The 23,281-nt window shown below is 47.5% G+C and overlaps 1 protein-coding gene across 4 annotated transcripts in view; it reads right to left on the reverse strand.

Annotated features, from left to right (window-relative positions):
* Nucleotides 1-23,281, reverse strand: part of SLC12A8 (solute carrier family 12 member 8) — a 140,288-nt gene that overhangs the window by 45,051 nt on the left and 71,956 nt on the right. For all 4 annotated transcript variants that reach the window (XM_045502357.1, XM_045502358.1, XM_045502355.1 and 1 more), the window contains exon 6: nt 10,652-10,765. In XM_045502357.1, coding sequence (XP_045358313.1) covers nt 10,652-10,765 — 114 coding nt within the window. The remainder of the gene's footprint in view (nt 1-10,651; nt 10,766-23,281) is intronic.

Consider the following 23,281-nt stretch of genomic DNA (forward strand, 5'->3'; position numbering starts at 1 on the left):
TAAATAAGGAAAAGGCTAGTGAATATTTTTATACCAGTTGCAACTAATTTTAAGCTAATTCTAAACTTATTCTGTATCTTGTTATCATAAAGGAGAATTTCTAGTGTTTGCTAAAAAGAACAAAGAAATTTCTAATACTGAGCAGTTTGCCTTTGAAGTTACAAAGATTGTTGACTTGTAAACTTAAGACCAAAATGTTTTTTAATAGATTTGAGCCTCTGTGTGTCTGTGTGTCTGTGTGTATATGAAACTGTGTCTGTTCACTTAAAGTGGTAGACTACAGTTTTCAGAGGATGTTGCCCATTCACCTGCTAATAATCAACTTGTTATGGCTTCCCTGATACTGCTCTAAAGCACAGATACATGGGCATTCACTTTCAAATGTCCTCTCTCTGAAACAGAGCTTTTCCTACTACTATTACTTTCTCTCTTTTTTATTTTTTTATGTTTATTTTTTGAGAGAGAGAGAGAGAGAGAGCATGAGCGGGGGAGGAGCAGAGAGAGAGGGAGACACAGGATCCGAAGCAGGCTGTAGGCTTTCAGCTGTCAGCACAGAACCTGACGCGAGGCTCGAACCCACAAACTGTGAGATCATGACCTGAGCCGAAGTTAGCTACTACTCTTACTTTCTAATCTTATACTCTAATAAACTTTTGCCTGCTGCTAAAAAAGAAAAAAAAAAAGCACAAATACAAAAAGATTATACAGATTCCCTTGCAATTAGGGATTCCCTTGAGATAAATGAAGTATTTCTTGTAAAAATATTTTACACATAAAAATAAATATGACTGTAATACATTAATCTTAAAACACAACACATAATCTCAATTTCCCACACCAACAATAAAGAATGAAGGGATGTAGCCCAAAATTGATAAAATAACAGAGATTTAAGAATATTATTTAAAGTTAAAAAGTTAATTTAAGAAAAAAAGCAACGTTAACCATCAAAATTTAGGAAGTGAATGAAGGAGCATGTAAGTAAGCTAAACTCTATTTCTGAACACGGATTCAATAGATTATGTCTTTGATTCATCAAGTTACAGATTCAAGCTTATTGTTTGGTAAATATGCAGCTAGCTCCCAAAGTGCTAAAAATAATTAAAAGTGGTTGCTCCCATGGAGGGGTATCTGGGGTGGTAACGGGTAGAGTGGGACACTATTGCTTTATATTATAAGCACTTCTGTAGGATTTTCCTTTTTGTCATGTGTAGGTCTTATTTGTATCAAAAAAGGATACCCACAACCTGCCTCACTCTGACCAGTGTTCCTGAGACCAGATCTGTCACGGAGGCTCTGTTCAAAGGCTACGGGCTCACAGCTCACTGCCAGAACTACCTGGTGTCAAGGGCATCCCTGGGCAAATATCCATGTTCACCTGACTCCCAGACCCCACTAACTTCATCCACTAATACCAGCCCTTCCTGGACCTCCTAAATTCTGACCTCTGCAAAGGTTCCCAACTGTCACCAGGTTCCCTGGTAACTCACCTGCCTGGCCACATTGCCTCCCAACATCTACAATGGCCTCCTCACTCTAGCTCCTAGCCCCTAGCAATTTTATGCCCATTCATTCAGCATTGTAAGATTACATACCATTAATTATTCTGCCACTTTAGTACCTCCTACAATTTGTCACATCATTTTGTGCACCTTCCATCAGATCATTTACAAAGACCCACAAGGACTTCACTGATATGTATGCTCTGTCTAGGAAAGTGATTGATTAAGCCTAATTGCTTCCTGCTTCCAACCAGGTTCTATATTCATAACAAAAGCCCTTTTCTTCACCCAGAATCCCTTACAGTCCATGACCCAACCTTTGATCACAGTTCTTGATAGCTGGCCTGGTGTGGGATGTCCTGGGATCCTGGTCAGTGGGAACAGAGAGGATAGACATGGACAAGGCCACCCTCAGGAACACAGACAGCCAGAAGTTGGCTTTTGAGACAAAACAGAGAAGCCAAAGGGTAGGTAGTCGGTAGGACAGACACAAAGCATCAACGACAGGGAAGTACCTGCTAGGCAGGTCATTCCTGCCAGGCTACTGTAGTGATCTATGCACACCTGTTAGACTGGCTTGCACACTGACACTGTCACTTCCAGAATTTCACCCTTGCGTGACTACACAATTCCCAAGCAGATGAGCACTAGTTCTGGTGAATTAGAAATTTCTCGCTTGCCAGCTGGATCTAGAAAAATTATTTTGATTTAGTAATTTTTTGCCCATGCTTGTCAAGTATTGTAGAGATTCTCTAGTTTGGCTTTCTGTCTGCTTCTGCAACCATTTTAAGATATCACTGTTAATGTTAGAGCTGAATTTAGGGTGGCTGTAGAAGAACAAATACTATTTCCGAGAGCATTGGTGTACAGATGTTTTACAGATATTAAAGGGAAAAAAAGCTTGGGAAAATCTTGATAAATAAGGTTAGAAAGTTTTTTACTGCTGGACTTACCAGTGCGTACAATATGCTAATTTTCATCATCCATCGCTAAGAAGAGAAATGTAACACAGTGTTTCCCAAAACTCACTTAACAATTTTACATTATTTTTTAAAGAAAAACTATTCATTACTAGTGTTCCATGGAAGACAGTTTGGGAAACACTTGTGTCCATTTTATAATTACTATTTAATCTTTATACTTTTCTTGGGAGGCTTCCTAAAACTGCTTAAAATGGCTACGTAGAATCAACAATTCTTAAAGCTAGACGTGTCCTATAGGTTATCTACTCCTACCTCTTATTTTACATATGAGGAAACTGAGGCCCAAAGAGGAGAAGTGATTTTGCCCAAGTTTCAGACTAACTGCAGTACTATCTTCAAGTTTCCTGATCTCAAGTCAGTGTTCTTTCCACTATGTAATACAGTTTCTTGATTTCTAACACCCATGCTTTTCTTGGATTTCCCTTTTATAACCAAGTAACTGTATGATTAATTTGGGGTTACCTCCCCCACAAGAAGGCTGAATTTATCAGTTATGATCAGCACTATACATTGGTTTACCCACAGGTACTTTCATCACCAGTCCCAAATCACTAGTCTGTGCCTGGACCAGGGCATTTCCCCTCCTGGTAGGTCTTAAACTGCCAGTTCCAGGAAGCAGTTAATTGCTTTACCTGAAACCACATTTCTCCCTGCATCAGGATGACAATGTAGTCTGTGCACATGTGACTTTGGTAAACAGCTTCCTTCATATGGTTTCCTTCATATGCCTTCTGATTTGGTCTTGCACCCTAGTTCTACAGACTTTTAGCATGTTATTGTCTCAGCTTTTGTATATATGTGAGCTGGTGTTGGCCATCATCTTACCAGCTTAGGTTTATGAGGCTAAACATCCAGAGCCATCCAGTCTTCTGGGCATTGACATTATGCCTATAGCTGGGGTGGGTGTCACCAGGTGAATATGGTGCTTGGGCTTAATGCCCCAGTTCAAATATCTGACCTAAAAACAGGCATGGATAGCTAGGGGAGGAACTCATCCCCTCTACATCTCAAAAATAAGCTGTGGTTAAAAGAACCAGTAACCTTGCTTACAACATTTGCAAGACAATGGCCATGTCCTTTTGGAGGGTGGGGGGAGTCAACCACAGCACACACACTTCATTTGTTGCCTGCCATCACAATCCCACTCCCCACCCTACTTTCTTATTTGTTACTGAAAATGAGAATTCGTAAGGGGGAAAAAAGCCTAATAGTTTTTCTAGGCTTTTCTGGTTTCTGTTAGTTGTTCATTAAAGAACGACTCTTTCTCAAGGAGGTTCCAAGCTTCCTCCTGGGTGCTTTTCGATCCAAATCTGTGTTCTTAGAAACCTTTAATTTTCTCCTTCAGCTTTAGCTTAATTGTATCTCTGGTGCCTATTTTCTTTCTTCTTTTAAGTTCATGAGTTTATTTTTCTCTATCATTAAGGCAGAAGATCCATGCACTAAAGTTCCCATGTCTTCTCTGCTGCCTTTTGTGCTGAAGGAAGCAGTCTGTTACTGTTTGGAGGCAGTGTGGCTCTGAGCCTCAGTTTCCTCGTCTACAAATGGGGATATGATTATTTATCTGACAGAACTGTTGTTAAAGTTAGAATGAGCATTTATAAGGCACTCAGCACAGTGCCTGGCACCTAGGAGGTGCTAAAGAAATGTCCACTCAGGAGAGACGGGCTCCGTCCCTCACTCAGAGATCCTTGGGTTCCTAAGGACCCTGGTGGTTTCTCCTTACCTTCCGCCTGAACTCCAAACCCACTCCTTCTCCAAACCTATTGGTTGGTTTTTCAGCTGTTCCCGAAGGAACCTTTCATCCCCTCTTGGCTCCATTCTCTGAGACAGAACCTGTCAGGCCCCACCCTCTCGGTGCCTTAGAGTTTCTGCTGAGACAGTGTCAAATAATGGAATGTTTAAATCCCAGGATTCAATTCAATTCAATTAAATGCCAGATTTGTTGGCTTCTGGGTTGGGGGCAGCTCCAGACAAGCGTGCATTCTCTCTTCCAGCATCCTCTCCAAAGTAGGTGAGAAGCAATGGGGTTCAGCACCTTGGGGAAATAACCTCTCTTTGTTATTGTTCCCTCATCCATAAAATGGAATAATAACAGAACCCATGGAAGGGTCCAGGTTCTATGGGGTCTGACACTTTAAAAACAACACAGACTTATGAATATGAAATTAAGAACAGGGCGTAAGCAGGAGCTTACTCAAGTGAGGGACCCTGAAGTCTAGGGTTCATTACCTTCAGGGTAAATCTGTGCTTAATCGAAGCAGTGGGGCTGTGGTGGGGTTTAAGTGAAAGACTATATGTAAAGTGCTCAGCATAGCTCCACATGTAGTAGGCTATTATAATGCTAATGATTATTACAGATATTTATAACAATTTTGATAAAATTATATGTTAATTCCATAAATAAAATTATAAAAAGAAACATGACAATAATTATAAAGCTTTCTTCTTTTCTCTTGTTCCTATCCTACTCATCAGAATGCAGTGGAGTGAGCCCCACTCCAGCTTGTCCTTACTTGAGGCTCTCTCTTCCTTAAACCTGTGGACCCCATTCTCTGGGAGTTTCCATTTCCTAGTTCCTCCATGTACTGTGGTCCCTAATCCCTGGAGTGCTGTGTGTGTGTGTGTGTGTGTGTGTGTGTGTGTGTGAGAGAGAGAGAGAGAGAGAGAGAGAGAGAGAGAGAGAGGAGAGAGGGAAAGAGAGAGACAAAGAAACAGAGAGAGAGAAAAAGCATTCTGTGGGGTGGATATTTGTTTCTCAGGGCAAGTTTGGTTGTGTAGCTTGGAGAAGGAAAGTGCTTTAAGAAACAAAGCAAATGCAGAATCTATTCCAAGGTCCCAGCCCCACCCTGCAGCCAGTACTGCAGGGTGTGGTGGACTTCGGGGAGAAGGACAGAAGGACAAAAGGACATGCTTCATAAATCCAGAGAAGCCACTGAAACCTAGACTTCAGCTGCTCCCCTCAGGAAGTGTCCTGCCCTTGAGATAAAATATCTGAAGTAATTTAAATCATATGTCTGACTGGAGATGGGGACACAAGGTGGAGGGACTTTTGTTTGTTCTTCCAAACTCCTCTCTCCTCTCCACAGCCTGGAGGTTCTCTTGTTCCAGAAGAGGATGGCGTTGGAGGGAGCCCCAGCCATGACTCACTCAGAGCTAATCCTTGGCAAATCCGTCACCATGGAAACTGCCAATCATCCATGCTTTTCATAGCTTAACAGAACATCTGCCAGGGGAAAGCCAAGTGATACAAATTGTTCGTCCTGCCTACCGTGTTTACACTGGGGCCCCTGGAAAACAGTGAGAGAGCCAGAGAGGCAATGTTCCATAGCAGGATGGTGGCCCAACTCTGGTCACTAATTAGCCGGGTGACCTTTAGCAATCCTTCATAAGCCCCTCTGTGCTCCTCCTTCCCCAGCTGGTCACATAAAAGATCAGTCCTTCTCAACCTGGTTGGGCCAAGGGGCGGTGGGAGAGACGGGGAAGCCCATCTCCGGAGAAGCGTGAGGTAAAACAAAAGGCCTGTATAGATAGTTTCTTCAATATTATAATTTCATATTTGGACTTTTACAAAACAATATTTTCATAATTTAAGCTGCAGAATATAAAGCTCGACTAATATTCTTAGGTAGCAATCTTTCTCAAAGGAAGGACAAATATACCCCTCTCTGGTCCAGCGAGGCATATCAGAATTTCTAGTGTAGGTGAGGGTTTCAGTATCATTATCAAAAGTGAATATGGATTAAAAAGAAAAAGTTGAGGGGCACCTGGGTGGTTCAGTTGGTTAAGCATCTGACTCTTGATTTCAGCTCAGGTCATGATCTCATGGTTTGTGAGACTGAGCCCTGCGTCCGGCTCCTCGCTGTCAGTGCAGAGCCTGCTTGGGACTCTCTCTCTTTCTCTCTCTCTCTGCCCCTCCCCTATTCACATTCACGCATGCTCTCTTTCTCTCTCTCTCTCTCTCAACAGGAATAAATAAAACGAACGAGAAAGAAAGAAAGAAAGAAAGAAAGAAAGAAAGAAAGAAAAGAGGAAGGAAGGAAGGAAGGGGGGAAGGAAGGAAGGAAGGAAGGAAGGAAGGAAGGAAGGAAGGAAGGAAAAAGAAAGAAAGAATTGAGAGCTGCTGAACTAGCAGATCTCAAATGTTAGTCCCGCTCAGACTCTGGGCCACTGTGTGGCTCTTCAAACCTCAGGCTGCTGCTAATTTCTTGCTGGAGGGAGAAGTACTGAAGAGGGGGGCACCACTCCCTGCCCCCCGTCAGACCAGGCATCCCCTCTCTTCTAAGACACAGGGCCTAGAGAGGCAAAGGAGGGGAAGTGTGGAGCAGCGTGGAGGGGGCCCAGCAGGGTCACATTATTGACACAAGCTCTTGTGGGTGCCTGAGGACGCCCCCTGGAGTGCGGCCAGCCAAAGAGGTCCACAGCCCTGCCTCAGGTGTAACTGTGGCCCTGACACCCAGGCAGGGGTCCAAGGAAACGCTCAGGTGGGAAGTCTCTTGAAGGTGTGCTCTGCCTGTGTGGGGGAGGGAGGGCAAGTCAATATTTTCAAATGTCAACTTAAAAAAAAAAATTTCCTCTATTCATTTTCCCCCTTGCATTTTCTGCCCATTCAAGAGGAAGTTGACATATATTTCATTGCCTTGAGGGAGATACGTGCCAGAAGGAAGCAGAATTTGCCTGCACCCTGTTTTGGGTTCCGTTTCTCAAAAGCCTGAGCCCTTAGGAGATTTTAGAGAAAAGGAACCGCAAAATAGGTGGGGGAAAGCGTGGCAGGGGCGGGGGCGGGCAGTGGGGGGAGGCGGCGTGGACATAGTTTGGTACATAGTTTGCTGGGTCCAGTGTAAATAAAAATATAAGATCCCTTGTTCAAAAATTATTAAGAGTTTTAGCAAAAGTAAATCATTACACCGAGCAGGGGGCCTTTCTGAGCGTGGGACCCAGTGTGAATGCATAGGTTCATGCCCATAAAGCTGGCCCTGGACTAAAGGGTCTGCCATATTATTACAGAAGATTGCCCCTGGAGCTGAAGGCAAGGAGATAAAGGCTCATAAGATCTGGAGCCATGTGGATGTGCGACCCACTCCTGGTCAGCACAGCAGGAGCCCCACAAGACCCCTGGAAGGAGGGCCTGGAAAGTGCATAGACTCTAAAGCATAGGGCTCCCTATGTACTTGAGCATGTACTTGAACAGATGTACAGACAGGACATCTGGCTGTGTGTACAATGATGAAAAGCCAGACATGCCTTGGGACTTGGTAAGACCCTAAGACCCTGGAACAAGATGGCAGGGCAATGTAGAGGCGTTGATGAATGACTGACATCCATTTTTAAACATCCTGGCAGAATGAAGACTGAGTCAGAGACTGACTCTTTTCATTTCATAAAAATGAAAGAGATGCATTACTTCTGGCACATCTGGATTTGTGGACCAAGATTCTACCTGCCGCTCCTGAGGCCTAGCTCCAAGCTCACTTCCGTGGTCAGCCTGGGGGGTGAGGGTCAGGGCGGTGGGTCAGGTAGGAGACTGCTGTGGTGATCTATTGAGAGATGAGGCTTGGACCAGAGTGGTCAGGTGGTAGAGGTGGAAAGAAGTAGGAAGTAAAGGAGAAGCTCCTTTAGGAGGACTTGGAGGGTACTGGTGAGAAAGAGGACGTTATCATGAATAACTCCCCATTACTGGCATGAGCAATTGTTTGGATGGAGATGCCATTTCCTGAGATCAAGAGTAAGGGAGAAGAACCAGTTGGGGGATAGGTGGGATGGGCTTGGTTCTGAACATGTTGGGTCTGAGATACCCAGTGGATGATGCCAGGTAAGCAACTAAATATATGATATGAAGCTTAGAGAAATCTGGGCTAGAGGTACAAGTCTGGGAGTCATCAGCCTTGTGAGTGGTCATTGAACAGTAGGCATGGATGAGATTCTAAGGAAAACAGTAGAGAAAGAAGAGAAAAACCCCAAAATTTAATGGGCAGGCAGAAGAGGATGTACCCAAATAGGAAAGTCAGAGAGGCAGGGGGCAGACCAGGAGGTGCTACGTCAGAGAAGGCAAGAGAAAAGGAGGAAGTGGAGGTTGCCAGTCAAATGCACTGAGAAACTAGAGATGATAGTTGAACTGAATAGCATGGCAGCCACTGAAGACTCTGGAAAGGCCATTTCAGTAGAGAGGCAGGCTCGGAATTCCAAAAGAAGAGCATGGACAAAGGCAATAGGAGGCAGGAAATGGAGACAGGAGCACAAAGCCCCAGTGCTTGATTGTGAAAAGCAGAGAAAACATGCATTGCTGGAGGCCAGAGTGGGATTCAGGAAAGCTGATTAAAGGCGATTAACATTGTTCACTTTTTTCATTTGCACAGCTTTACTGAGGTGTAACTAATATATGATAAGCTGCACACGTTTAAAGTGTCATAATCTGGAAAGTTGTGACATAGGGATACACCTGTGAACCTATCGCCACAGTCCAGAATAGTGTTTCATACCCTCAAATTTCCTTGTCCCTCCCTCCTGCTCCCCACACCCCTATTCCCCATCCACTGATCTCCCTTCTGTTACTATAGTCTGCATTTTCTAGAATTTTATATAAATGGAGTTTTGTATAATTTTATCTTTTAAAAAAAGTACTTGTTTTTGTCTGACTTCTTTCTTGCAGCACCATTAATTTCTTTTAATGTTTATTTTTGAGAGAGAGAGAGAGAGTGAGAGAGAGAGAGCGCAAGCAGGGGAGGGGCTCACAAGCAGGCTCCAGGCTCTGAGCTGTCAGCACACAACCCAATGCAGGGCTCGAACTCACGAACCGTAAGATCAGGACCTGACCTGAAGTGGGACGCTTAACCAACTGAGCCACCCAGGTGCCCTGTGCAGCACTGTTATTTTGAGGTCCATCTGTACTGTTGCAGGTATCAATAGCTCATTCCTTTTTATTGTTGAGTAGTTTTACATGGATGGCTATACCATAATTTATTTGTCAGTTGATGAATATTTGAATTATTTCTAGTTCATGACTATTACAAATTAAACTGCTTTTAACAGTCATGCACAAGTCTTTACATGTTTTCACTTCTCTGCAGCGGATAACCAGGAGGGAATGGCTGGGTGTATATTTAGGTTTCTTTCTTTTAAGCCTATATAGTACCTGGTATTCTCAGGCAGTCGCCCATCCACACACTAACCAGGCACAGCCCTGCTTACCTTCCAAGATCAGACACATTTACGGTGCTATGGCCATAGACTGTTCAGTTTTTAAGAAATCATCCTACTGTTTTCCAAAATGGTTGCACAGTGTATGAGAGTTCCAGTTTTTCCACATCCCTGCCAGCATTTGTCACGGGCAGCCTTTTAAAGTTTCAACATCCTAGTAGCTTCTCCTCCTTTTTCTATCCCTATGTTATTTGAGGAGAGGATCATGAGCAAGGAAATAGCCACATGAAGGCAGGCAGAGGGAAGAGGGGAGAAGGACACGGAGACAAGATCAGCCACACTCCAGGCCACTGATGCGGCCTGATCAAGAGTAAAATGCTTCTCTGAGTCTGTGCCATGGGACAAGTCCAGTCTCTAGCAAATGGTTATTTCTTATGATCATTCCATCCACATGTTTGCTTACCACCCTCCGGGCCAAGGCCTGGAGCCTAAGACAAAAGTTCTAGAGGGATCTCAGCTTTGTAACGCTCCTCCCTGGCCACTGTAGAGCAGAAAAATGGGGAAGGTAGGGCAGGGAGAGTCATTCATTGTCCAAGGGTCCTGATCTCACCCACACCCAGTACAGGGAGAAGACAATGGCATTTCTCTGACCCCTGGAGAAGACTCACAGGTTGGGGTAGGGAGGAGGGGAGTTTCTAGACCAAGTTTGCACCCATTCTGTGGTGGAAGGGGCAGCTTGCCCTGCTAAGGAATCCATCCTGCTCAGCCCTAAGAGAAATATGTCTCCTCTACTGACTGGGCCAAGAGGTTTCAATAGATAGGTATGGAGGGTAAGGAAGAATAAATAATGCTGGAGCCTTCAGGAATTATGGACAAGTAAACTCTCTGTTAATAGCTTTTTAGTCAAAGCTAAGGCCATCAAAGTCAGATAGACATCCTAGGAGCATATGAGGCCATTTATAATACTGAGTTTTAGAAACCAAGCATTTATACCCCTAATGCGGGAGTGAGAAAGGATCCAAATTACTATACCTGTAGCCGCTGGGAAGAACACCCCAAAAACAGTGAAAAAAGACTCTCCGGGGCTGTAATCTGGCAGAGTGTTGTTCTGTAGCAGTTCTGGTGAATACCCAATAAAACCGTGCTCTGAAATAATACAAAGGAGAGCAAAATGAGTCAAGTGAGAAGATACAGCATGCAGGCTTCCCTAGATTACAGTCCTAGCTTATATAAATTTAAATATTAAAAGGTAGGGGTCTGAGGTGCCTGGGTGGTTCAGTTGGTTGAGCGTCTGACTCTTGATTTTGGCTCAGGTCATGATCCCAGGGTCATGGGATAGAGCCCAGGGTCAGGCTCTGCGCTGACAGCACAGGGCCTGCTTGAGATTCTCTCTCTCCCTCTCTCTCTACCCCTTCCCCGCTCTCTCTCTCTCCTCTCTCTCTCTCAAAATACATAAATAAACTTAAAAAAAAAAAAAAAGGTAGGGGCGTGTCTGTGAGAGAAAGGAAAAGGAAGAAGTCTGACAGAATCGGCCTTAACACTTCCAGGGCTGGATTTTGTATGTCTTTATCTACAGATATAGGTAGATAAAATGACTTGAAGGAGAACAATAGTTACCTCTGGGAAAGGGAGCATTTTCTTTTTTCCTTTTCTTCTTTTTTCTTTACAGATTTCCATATAGCTGGAATCTTTCACTGAGCGTGTATCTATGTATTTTCTGTTAATTGAAAAAATTAAGCTACCTTCCCTCTTCAAAAACCTTTCCACGGGTCCCTGTTAGCTGCAGAATATAGTCCAAACTCCTTAAGATGAATATCAAAGCCCTCTACAACCAGGCAACATGCCACCATTTCCTGCCTTTCCTCTGCCCAGAAGTCACAAAATGACTCTCCCCAAGAACACCAGTAATACCCATTCCTGTGTCCCTGCCTTCCAGACCCTTCTCCCACATCTCTAAGCATCAATGCCATGCTCACTTGGCAAAAACATAAAGTTATTGATTTGTGAGAGGGGGGAGGGACATAGAGAGAGGAGGACAGAGGATGTGAAGCGGATTCTACGCTGACAGCAGAGAGCCTAATGAGGGGCTCAAACTCATGAACTGTGAGATCATGACCTGAGCCATAGTCTGATGCTCAACTGACTGAGCCACTCAGGTGCCCCACTGCCATGCTCACTCTTTTTTTTTTTTTTTTTTAATTTTTTTAAATGTTTATTTATTTTTGAGAGAGAAAGAGAGACTGAGTATGAGTGGGGGAGGGGCAGAGAGAGGGAGAGGGAGACACAGAATCCAAAGCAGGCTCCAGGCTCTGAGCTGTCAGCACAGAGCCCGATGCGCGGCTCGAACTCACAAACTGCAAGATCATGACCTGAGCCGAAGTCGGACGCTTAACCGACTGAGCCACCCAGGCGCCCCGCCATGCTCACTTTTAAAGCCCATCTCAAATGCTACTTCCTTTGGCTTTTACATCAACTCCTGATCAGAATCAATTCCTCCTAAGTGCCCTCATACTGTGACTGGCCATATTAGATCTTACCCCAACTAGACTCCTTGGGGCGAGAAATCCAGTCTCACAAATGTCTGCCCTCAAGAGTCAAGCACTGTGCCTGTCACACAAGAGGTAGGTGGCAAATATGGGTCACATTAAGAAGAATCTTTCTCTTAGATCTTGGCTATGGGCACATCTCGAATCCATGCTTTCACTTTGACTTGTTCATAGGCTGCTTTTTAGCAAGAACATCTCAGATCCGATTTCTTCAAAGCATTTTAAACATTTGTACACTGACTTCAATAAAATTTTTCAGGTGGTTTTAAGCCTATTTTGTTTCTTTGTCAAAGGAGGTCACTTTGAAGAGCATCTGTGACATGTTAGTGGGCTGTGGAAGTTTAAGATCCAGATCAAGTATTCTTAGGCTCAGGAACATCCAGGATATCCAGCCTCTGCTTTTGAATCTCATCTCTGAGAATGAGTTAGTTTGTTCCTGTTAACTATAGCCTAAGAGAAGCCAGTCCTGCCCTCCTTCCCGCAACCCCCACAACCACATAGGATGGGCGTCTAGCCACCACTCCAGCCGACCCCTGGAGCTGTGGTGACAGAATTTCCTGCCCGACTGTCCTCCACCTACCTCGGGGCTTAGCTTCCCCCTGGGCCTCAATCCACAAAAGAGCTCCTGCTCACTCATGAGCCCAGTGAGATCACCAGCGCTTTTCACAGCTTCCAAGATTCATAACTTAATAGGAAAAATATTTTTTAAAAAAATAATAGAATGAAAGCTCAGTGAAGCACAAGGGACCCTTGGGAGTCCGGTCAGGACTTAAAATCACTGTCGATTGCTTTCTTCTGCCTGAATGCGGAATTTGTCCTGAGACATTAAATCCCAAGTACTGTGCAACATTTCTGAATGGTTTGGCATCTTCACAGCTGGTCTTCCCCTCATTAACAAAAAAGCAATAATGGCTGAGTTAACTTTAGTTTATCCGCTGGCTGACCCCACTGACTAGCCTTTCTGAGGTGAACACCAAGCCCAGCCTGCCTTGGAACAGAGTTCAGCCAAGCTGGAATGCTGCACAGGTCTGAAGGCCCATCTGAACGCAGGGCTGTGGGCATGCTGGGCGGGCCAGCCATGCAGGACAGAAACACCTCATCAGGCTTCACTGATCCCTGCAGAGGAGGCCCATGGGAGCTCAGTCAGAGAGGGGTATATGAAGGCTTTGCCCAGGCCCCATGGATGAGTCTTCTCTCCCTCCACCCCACCAAGAACCACAGATTGAGAGCCTAAGTCACTTGGCTCTCATGGGGGTCTGTGAGGAGGCCTGCCTCATCCCCTGCCTCTGCAGGGCCTATGACAGATGCGGCCCCACGCATTCCCCAGCACACGCTCACGCCGACATGCTGCTGAGACAGCCCTCTCCCTTCAGATGTGCTTCTGAATCTTTCTCAAGGAAATCATCTTAACTTTGAAAAGAACTTTATGGACAGAAACATTTCAATGCTTTACTTATAATGATGTAAAATGGGGAGTCTAAATGTCTAACTATGGGGAACTGAAGTATTTTAAATGTTTATAAAGGGCTTTTAGCACCACAGAAAATTGTCCATGTTATGTATGATACATGGTGAAGCAAGAAACGTAGATACAATTTACAGTACAAATACCAAAAGAGTTTCAACATACACGTGTAAGAAAAGACTAGAAGGAAACATACAACATATTAACTATGGATATCTATATAATGCAATTATGAGCAATTTCTCTTTTCTTTTTACAAGTGTTCCACATTGTCTTTCACAAGTTAAAATCGACTTACCAAAAAAACAACTATATCTTTCAGAAAAACAAACAAAACATCCCAGGACTGAAAGCCTACCTTCTCTAGACAACTTCTTTGTAAACAAGTATCTTTTCTTTCTTTTCTTTCTTTCTTTCTTTCTTTCTTTTTTTCTATTTATACTCTATCTGCTTCTAGAAATGATTTAAGTGATTTATGAGAAAAAATAAAAGATGGGGCAGATAAAAAAAGAAAAAGAAAGGAAGGAAGAAAGAAAGAAAGAAAGAGGAAAGGAGGGAGGGAGAGGAGGGTGGGGAGGGAGAGGAAGGAAGGAAGGAAGGAAGGAAGGAAGGAAAGAAAGAAAGAAAGAAAGAAAGAAAGAAAGAAAGAAAGAAAGAAAAGGAGGGAGGGAGAGGAGGGCGGGGAGGGTGAGGAAGGAAGGAAGGAAGGGAGGAAGGAAAGGGAGGGAGGGAGGGAGAGAGGGAGGGAGAGAGGAAGGAAAGGAAGGAAGGAAGGAAGGAAGGAAGGAAGGAAGGAAGGAAGGAAGAAAATGAAAGAGAGAGCACAGGGCTGAGCAGATCCCACCTGTGAATAAACTAAAATTAACTCAGCCACACCTCCATGAGACACGCCTGAGGTCTCCAAATAAGGCTCTGAGGTAAGATCCTGCAGTGATCACCCTCAGACTAGAATCCAAGGCCCAGAGAGATCATTTGATGACTATTTGGTCAAGCCCACTCAGGCAGGGACAGACCTCAGGCACAAGTGCCACTTTCCAATGGATGAGAAGGAGCTCCAAAAGCTTGCATAATGGACCTGCTTCATTTCCTCTGCCTTTACCTTCCCAGGCCCTTATGACTCCCACCCCCTTACAACCTCACCACCTCAGGCCCCCAGTCCTGAGCCAGCCCCCAACGAGGTTTGGCCCTACTCGTCCCCACCTCAACTTCTGGGGACCCAGTCTCTATCCCACACCCCAAGCCAAGTCAAGCTGAACCTCAAGCTTATGGCAGGGTGGGTGCCCAGTTCAGGCACTGATGTCCCTGCCTGGCTTGTACTTGCTGGCTGAGGCATAGGGTGAGATCAGCTGGTCATATCCAGGGCACAGGGCTGAGAGGACCCCACCTGCCATGTCCTCTTACAGTGCGTCCTCAAGCCTGATGTACTGACATCCAGAACAAAGGTTCTTAATTTGGCTAGTTTTGGCCCCATTTGAGAATCTGTTGAAAGCTGTCCCCACGGACAGCACATTTTACACATCATTTGGAGGTTCCCAGGCCTTTGAAGTCTCTTTGAGGGACATGTACCCCGAAGTTCAGGACTTCCACACTAGGGCTGCTTCTGCACCTGAGACTTCCACCAGGCCGTGCACCCTTACAGCGTCCCATGCCCTGACTGCTACCATGCCCTGCCTCGCAGCGGCAGCAGCCCCGGGTGACACAGCCAGCAAAGTTTCATACCGCAGTCCTTGCCAGGCAGTGAGGAGTCTCTCTGTGCACAGGATTGTGCAGGTTCCATCTTCAAGGACATCACAGGGCAACCTCTCTTCTGAACACACTGACGTGCAGCCCTTTATTGAGCACCTCCTATGCACCAATTACTGGGAAGTAAGTCCTCTACAATGTCATCCCCGATTCCCATAACTACCCTGCAAGATCAGATATAAGGACAGTTGGCTCAGGAAGGCACAGAATCTTGTCCAAGGTCACACAGTCAGACCTGCCTGTATTACAGCTATTGCCTCTCCTGTAGGAGACCAGTTCCCAGATCCCCAGCACTGCCCTCCCCACCAAGAGGGAGCCAGCTTTGGTCCTGGGCAGGCCTGTGGTCTGTGGGACAAACTCTTCTGGGGACATCTTTTCCCCAGGGGAATAGTGCTAAGGCATACAGCATAGATTCTCATCAACCCCTGAAACCCACCCCCCCCAAAGATCACAGGATCTCCCTCTCTCCATCTGCAAGGGGCTAACAGAGGGTCTCCCCTGTGGAATGCCACATGTACCAAGGGGTATATGACTGGCTGAGGCTTGAATAGCTAGAAGAAGGCAGAGCCTAACTTGGACCCAGATCTGTCTGAATTCAAAGTTTTCCATCTACCACACTGTCTCTCTGTAATTCATCCCGAGCTGTTTCCCCAGAGATCTCTAAGGCTTGTATTTTTGCCCCTGTAAACCTCTCAGTTCCTCTGCTGGTTAAACAGGGAGCCAATCTGGGGCATTCTCAGCTGACATCTTCCAACTCTGAAAGGCCCGGGATGCTCAGTGCCTGCACCTGCCACATGTGAATGTATCTGGGTTTGACCCAAACATCTGTTTCTGTATTTACCAAAAATACTTTGGCCCCATTTGAGCTATGTGCTTTTAGGAACAACAAAAACAGAGTGGGGGTGGAGTGGGGAGACATAGAGGGAGAAAATAAATCAAGACAAAGTCCAGGCAGGAACGGGCAGAGGGAAGATGCTTGAAGGTCATCTACAGAAAGCCCTGGCCTTTCTTCCCAGAATCTGGTAACACAGCTCCTCTGGTTGCCATGAGTGGGCCCTGATTCTGCAGGGTCTGCTGTCTGCTCCCAAGGAGTACTCATGGGAACCCAGCCACCTTGCCCTGGCCCAAGGCTGTCCGCCCTGGTCACAAGTTGTGACAAACCGCAGCTCCCAAGCCCTCTGGTCAGGTGGCTGCTGGGAAGCTTCCTGTGGCACCTGTCGCTCCCCCACTCCTGCCGGCCCCACCTCTGGGGTCTGCTGAAATTAGGAGAGGCAGTCAGGAAGTCATCAGCCCCCACATGTGGGTGTCAGATTGCTGCTGCTGACTAACTTAGAAAGTGAGATTTCTAAAAATGACACTGGCAATGGGGCAGGGGTGGGGGGCACCTTGCTGTGAGTAGAGCTGGGGGGGGTGTGGGGGCAGGCAGGGGCTTCCGGCACCGGCACCGGCTTTCTTCTTGGCTCAGGTCCCTCACTCCGCCCCCAACCCCGACCAGCAAGACAGCCCTTTCCTGGGAATGGACAATGGGAGAGGTTGGTCCAACCAGGAATAGAAAGAGCGGAGGAAGGGCCTGGGAGAGAGGAAGGCAGGGAGGGCCCCAGAGGACGGGCTGGGGCCTGAGGGATCACAGGAAGAGCAACTCTGCAAGGAAAAGGAAAGGAGAGGCCGAGGTTCTGGGAAGGGACACACACCAAAACAACGTGGTGGAGGAGTGGGGGAGGGATGGGGACAAGGCCACGAGGAGAGAGGCCCGCAGAGGCTCCCAGTCGAGGAGGAAGTACAGTAGGCCTGCAGTAGGGGAAACACGAATTGGGTGCCTCTCCCAGGAGCCCAGCATCATGCTGCACACACACCCCTCCCCTCAGGCCCTCCCTGATGGTGGTGCTGGAATGGTGGCCTGAGGGTCCGCCCAACCTCCGGGGCTGTTGTGACCACTCTAGGTTGTCGCCCTGTGGGGAGAGATCTGCAGCTTAAGGGAGAGAACAGGTCTGAAATAGCCTCACAAAGATAGGTCAGTGAAAAAGGGAAGAAAGAGAGTGTCCAGGGCCCCATCCTGCTACTAAGTGCCTCGCAGAGTTCTTGCCCAAGCAGCCCCCCAATTTACTCAGACACTGCCCAACCCCAGACAGTCCAAGGTGGACAAAGATGGGCAGTTCAACCTGCATGCCTCTGCCTGCTTGCACTGGCCAGTGGAGTTTTTCCTCCTCTGGGCTGTGGTGTTAGCTCCCGGGAGCTGCAAAGGGGCGGGGCGGTCAACTTGGGCCCAAAGAGCATGGATTTGGGAGAAGAGAACCAAGAGTCTAGATACAGGGGTTGGTGCCCTGGTTCCTGGGGGACAGTGAGTGAGTCCTTTTTCCCTTTGAAATGCAAATTCTGACTGTCACTCTGGGATGAGCCCAAGGTTCCGCACCCCTACTGAGCGCCCAGGTGATGCAGACCACACACCCAGGTGCAGGTGCAGGGCCTACCAGGTGATGTTTTAGATCCCTTCTAATTCTGAAAGTGGCCCAGCCAGAAGCCCACTCTTTTTTTTTTTTAATGTTTATTTTTGAGAGAGAAAGCAGGAGCAGGGGAGGGGCGGAGAAGCCGTGGGGGCAGGGGGGACAGAAGATCTGAAGCAGGCTCTGTGCTAATAGCAGAGAATCTGATGTGGAGCTCGAACTCATGAACCGTGAGATCATGACCTAAGCCGAAGTCGGACGCTTAACAAGCTAAGCCACCCAGGCGCCCCCCAAGAAGCTCATTCTTAACACTCAGTACCCAGAGTCCAATTATACCACTGATTTCCAGCAGCAGACCTAAAATCCCAAACTAGCTTCTAGAACATCAGAGCACCACCCCCTACCTCCCTGATGCCCCCTCCCTTCCCTGTGGTGGTGATACAACATGTGCTACAGAACTGTGACATCAGCTTGCCGTCACATTCCTGAATATGTTAAGGAAACAAAGCAATTATGGATTACAAATACTGCTACTAGGTCTCCTGTTGGTTATTACAGCATCTTGGGTGCCCTCCATTAGTGCAGATAACGAACCTTCACGGTCTAATCTGTGGACCCATTTTGACAACTGAGCTCAGAGATGCAAACCAGCTATGCAAAGCATGAGAGCTGGAAGCAGAACTGTGGCCCTAGCTTGGAGTCCAGCCCGGAGCTCACAGAGTACCGAGCCCCAGTCTGCAGGGCTATCTCATTAAACTGGGTCATAACAATCTCAGTCCATTACAGGTACTCCACAGAAGTGCTCTGAACTTGAACTGGGTCAGGCTGTATTGGTTGGGGCTGTGTTGACCACAGACTGGAGAGACAGAAGGGAAATGATGATAGGTTTGGAAGAGGCTCCCAAGATGCCCACCCACAGCACAGCTTTCCTTCCCCATGGGAGTTCTGGGCGGCGAACTGCTAGCCTTCCCCACACCACAGTCTCCTCTCTGGCTTTGGCCTCTTTGGAGTTTGGTCCTCCAAAGAGAGGGTGGGGAGAGGATGTGAGCAGGGTTTCCAGCTCCCAGGCCCCCACCCAGAGAGAAAATACACAGAGGGAGGGCTGGGCATTCCAGCAGTGGCCAGAAGGGAAGTCTAAAGTGGGGCTGTGCCTGCCCAGAGGGCACAGGGAGGAGCAGTCTGGAGCCTCGAGGCCCCTGGGGATGGCCTCCACCCTGAAGGACAACTGGCTGGCGGGAACAGTGCCGGAAAGCCCCCAAGGCTGGGCAACCCAAGGGATGAAGGGTCTGCGGGGAGAGGTTAGGGGTGCCCCCTTGGAAGGAGGTGGCTGAAAGTTTCCCATAACAAGAGAGGCTCCTGCCAACCCTTACAATCCCTACAATCTAGGATGGACTGTTCAGAGATTCTTTCTGAGCAAAGGAGTCCTCACTTGTGAAAGGGAGGAAGAACCTTGTCTTGACAAAGAATGATTTCTAATACCCAAGAAATTGTTCAGTCTGCTGAAATGGACTCTATTTTAAATGCTTAATGAATCTTTTCTTGCCTTGGGGTCAGCCAGCTGAGATAAGAAATTTTTGCCTGGAGATGCCTACAGAGAAAAGAACTGTCAAATGCCCCAGAACATGAAAGGGCCTGACTTTGGTGGGAACTTTTCCTGGGCCCAGGAAACAAAGAGGTATCTTGGGATAAGACTAGCAATTGCCACACACCCTGAGTAAGGCTTTATCCCAGTCACTATTCTAAGCCCTTTAAGTATATTAGCTCAGAACGATCCCACAAGATAGGTGCATTTTTCAGGTAAAGAAATCAAAGCACAGAGGAGGCTAGATTCAACCCTTGGCTGCCACTGCTGGGGTCAGTGCTCACTCAAGGATGCAGGGAGCCTGGGAGGGGAGCCAGGAGCATGAGCTGGTCAGGCTGGGGCCCCGACTGAGGGGGCTACAGAGTCTCCAGTGGCAGCTCACAGCTCAAAGGAACCCTGAGAGGAAAATCGGGCCTTCTTATCTCCTAGGGTAAAGGAATGCACTCTCCCGCCAGGATAAGTGGCTGTTTTGACAGGAAATCTCCACCCTGGCTGTGGGTTCCACCCAGCCACCACTTACTCCTTCTGGCCGTCCTGGCCTCTGACATCCCAAGTCCCATCCTGCTTAAACTCCAGGCCCAGAGACCCCGAAATAATCCTAACCCAACTGGTAGTCCCCCAAATGGGCTGTTCCTACACAACTCTAGCCCCTTTGGCCGTCAAGAGTTCTGACCTTCCCTAGTCTTGCCTGGACACCCTCTCGAGGCTGGCAACTGAGAAGGGGGGTGGGGGGTAAGAGGTTAAGTGGCCTCCTGCAGGGGGTTGTCAGCAAGACAATCACAGTTGTGTCAGCAAGCCCACCCTCCTGCCAGGCACTCTGCTGGAAATACTCAAATTCCCAGACACCCCTTCCTCTCCCCACTTCTACAGCCATAGGTACCTCTTTCCCACCACACGCCCTACCCAAAAAAGAAAGGAAGCAAATGTTCTCTTAGAATTCCATAGCAGAAGATTCAGCATCATAGGACCATGAAATGATAGTGCCACAGAGGCCTTTAGCCTCAAATCCATTTTACAGATGGGAAGGCTGAGGCCTGAAAAAGAACCCCGCACAGTTAACGGCTGGTCAGGCCAGACCAGGACCCAGTGTGGCCAACCCCCCAACCAGTGTGTCCGGTAGGTCCTCACAGGTCCTGTGACGGCACTCATCTCTCTGTTGTCCCTGCCTGGCTACCTACCAGGTGGGGGCAAGAACCATGCTGTCTTATTTCCTGGTGTGTCTCCAGTGTCTAGACCCAGGAAACATACAAAACCCATAAAATATTAATAATTAACAATGGAAACAACCCAAATGCTCACCAACAGATGAATGGATAAACAGAATGTAGTATGTCCATACAACATAATATCATTCAACCATACAAAGGAATGAAATACTGACACATACTGCGACATGGGTGAACCTCAAAAACATTATGCTAAGTGAAAAAAATACAAAAGGACAAATATGGTAAGGTTCCACTTACACAAAACATCTAGAACAGGCAAATTCATAAAGACAGAAAATAGAATAGAGGTCACCAGGGGCTGTGGGGGAGGGATGGGTAGTTATTGCTTAAAAGACACAGTTTCTTAGAAGCAGAAAGTCATCATGGTTGCACAACGTGAGGAATGTAATAAATGCCACTGGATTGTACATTTAAAAAATGGTTGAAATGGCAAATTTTATGTCACATATGTTTAACCTCAATAAAACATAAACAAGTCACTTGTTTCCACCGTGCCCCCTGCAGGGACCATCATTGTATCCCTGTTTCTGGCCTGGGCTCCTCTCTGCTTTGCAGATGCAGAAATAGAGAATAATGGGAGCTTCCTGGCTGCAGCCTTTCAGAAAGTGAGGGGCAAAGCCCCAGGTACGAACTATTCCTAGCGGTGGACGCCTCTGGCAAAGGTATGGGAGCTCAGCTATTGCCGAGTGGAGCCACTCAGTGAGCCATCTCATCGCCATTCCTATGGGCAGATTTTAGGAGAAAGCACCATATTCTCAGGAGCTTCGGCAGAAATCAGGGCTCCCTTTGCTGACATCGAGAACCTATGGAGTTTTATTCGCCAACGGTGGGGAGTAGGATGGGGGACGGGGGCGGGGATTTGAGGCAAAGCTGTCAAGATGCACAGAATGCAGTTTCTCAATAACACCCATATCCAGCTCCCACCCAAAACTACAGTAAAGTCAAGGGCACTGTTATCCCAGCCTTGCTTTTAGCACATGATCCCACTTTCAAGAACCTCACAGTCACTATGACCCCAGGCCTGGGAGCAGTTGACACAGGTCCCACTTAATGAGAACTGGCCTTAAATGGATATGCCTTTACCCAGGGCTGCCCTGGGCTAGTGCCCATGCTGTGTACACACCTCCCTCCAGGGCAGCTGCCAGGGATGCTCTCCTCTCAGCCCCTCAGTCTTCTGGCTCTGAGAAGGGCAAGCGGGGCAGGGCACCTGCCACCTCCCAGGTTGCTGAAGCCTCAGAGAGGATGCAGTTTGGTTTGAGTGTGTTCCTTGATGGCAGGTTTCTTGGTCTGCGTGTTCCTTTGTAAGCCTTTGCATGCCTTTCTGCAGGGACAGTAAGGTGTGTTCATACAGTCCCCCCAACAGATTAGGAGCTCCTCAAAATCAGGGACAAGTTCCCTCCTCTCTCAGGATCCTGTCCTCATCCCCAGATGGATGCAATAACTGGGGGTGCTCAGTGGGAAGGGGCAACCATATATCCTGCCTGGGCCGGTCCCAGCTCACACCTGTTGCCTGCGAGTATTTTTCAGTAGAGCCCAGGAAGTGTTCTGATGACCGGTTGACCTGGGGGGCAGGGGAGGCACGATAGGGCAGAGGGCCAAGACAAGGGAGGAAAAGAGGACACTCCTCTAGGCAGGACTAGGTTGGAGCCTGTTACAAATGCAGAATCTCAGCTCTCTCCTCTCCCCTCCCCACCCCCACCCCTGCAGAATCAGAATCTTCATTTTGACAAGATCCCCAGATCTTGAAGCTAGAGAAGCTTGGAGTCATGGAATATAACCCAGGGGCCCCCAGGGACATACGTGTCCAGGAAAAACAATGATAGTGATAATAACGTACCGAGCACCCACTTGGTTCCAGCTACCACACCGGACCTCTTACCACTTTGCGCCAGCTACGACACTCGTACGTTATTGTATTTTATGCTTTGACAATCCAGCAAGGTAGGCATTGTGACCTGCTCTTCAGAAATGAGGCAGGCAGGCAGAAAGTCCATGCCACAAATTATAGGCTAGCTGGACTCTGAACACCGGGTCTGATTCGAAAGCCACGGCTCTGACAACTGTTGTAAGTATGGTGCGGTGTTTCAAATTGGGCCAGCAGTTACAGCCACTTGTCAACTCTCTACAGGGCCTAGAAATCCACTGGCAAGTGCAATGAACTCCAGGGGCTGTTCCATTGCCCGGTGCTGGCCCGAGCACCTGTGTGCTGGGGTTGGGCCAACGCCGTGCCAGAGGGCTCACTATGTCTTCGGAAACAGTCTCTGAAGATGAACACGCATGGCCCAGCCCCCAGTGAGCGTTAAGATCTGTGACTGGAGTGACAAATAAATTAGATGGTAAGCAGGCCTGGGGCCACTTCTGCCACAAGCTCAGCAACTTCTAGCACTGACCTCGCCGGGGCCAGAGTGAGGGTAAAGGGGAGGTTCACACAGGGCCCCATTCTATAATCTTCAGATGTCTGATTTACGGCTTCATCTACTGCCAGCCCCCAGGAGGCAGCACCTTCCTGCCAACTGCTCCCGTGGCAAACCCCACACTCCCCTCCAGCCAGCGTTCAGAGGCTCCCCAGGCCACAAAGCCAGGCCCAGTCACAGTCCCCGGCTCTCAGCGGGTCCTCTCTGCACCACCTACCCTCAGCCTGGGACCGTCTGTCTGG

The sequence above is a fragment of the Leopardus geoffroyi genome, chromosome C2, assembly GCF_018350155.1.
Source record: "Leopardus geoffroyi isolate Oge1 chromosome C2, O.geoffroyi_Oge1_pat1.0, whole genome shotgun sequence".
Lineage (NCBI taxonomy): Eukaryota > Metazoa > Chordata > Mammalia > Carnivora > Felidae > Leopardus > Leopardus geoffroyi.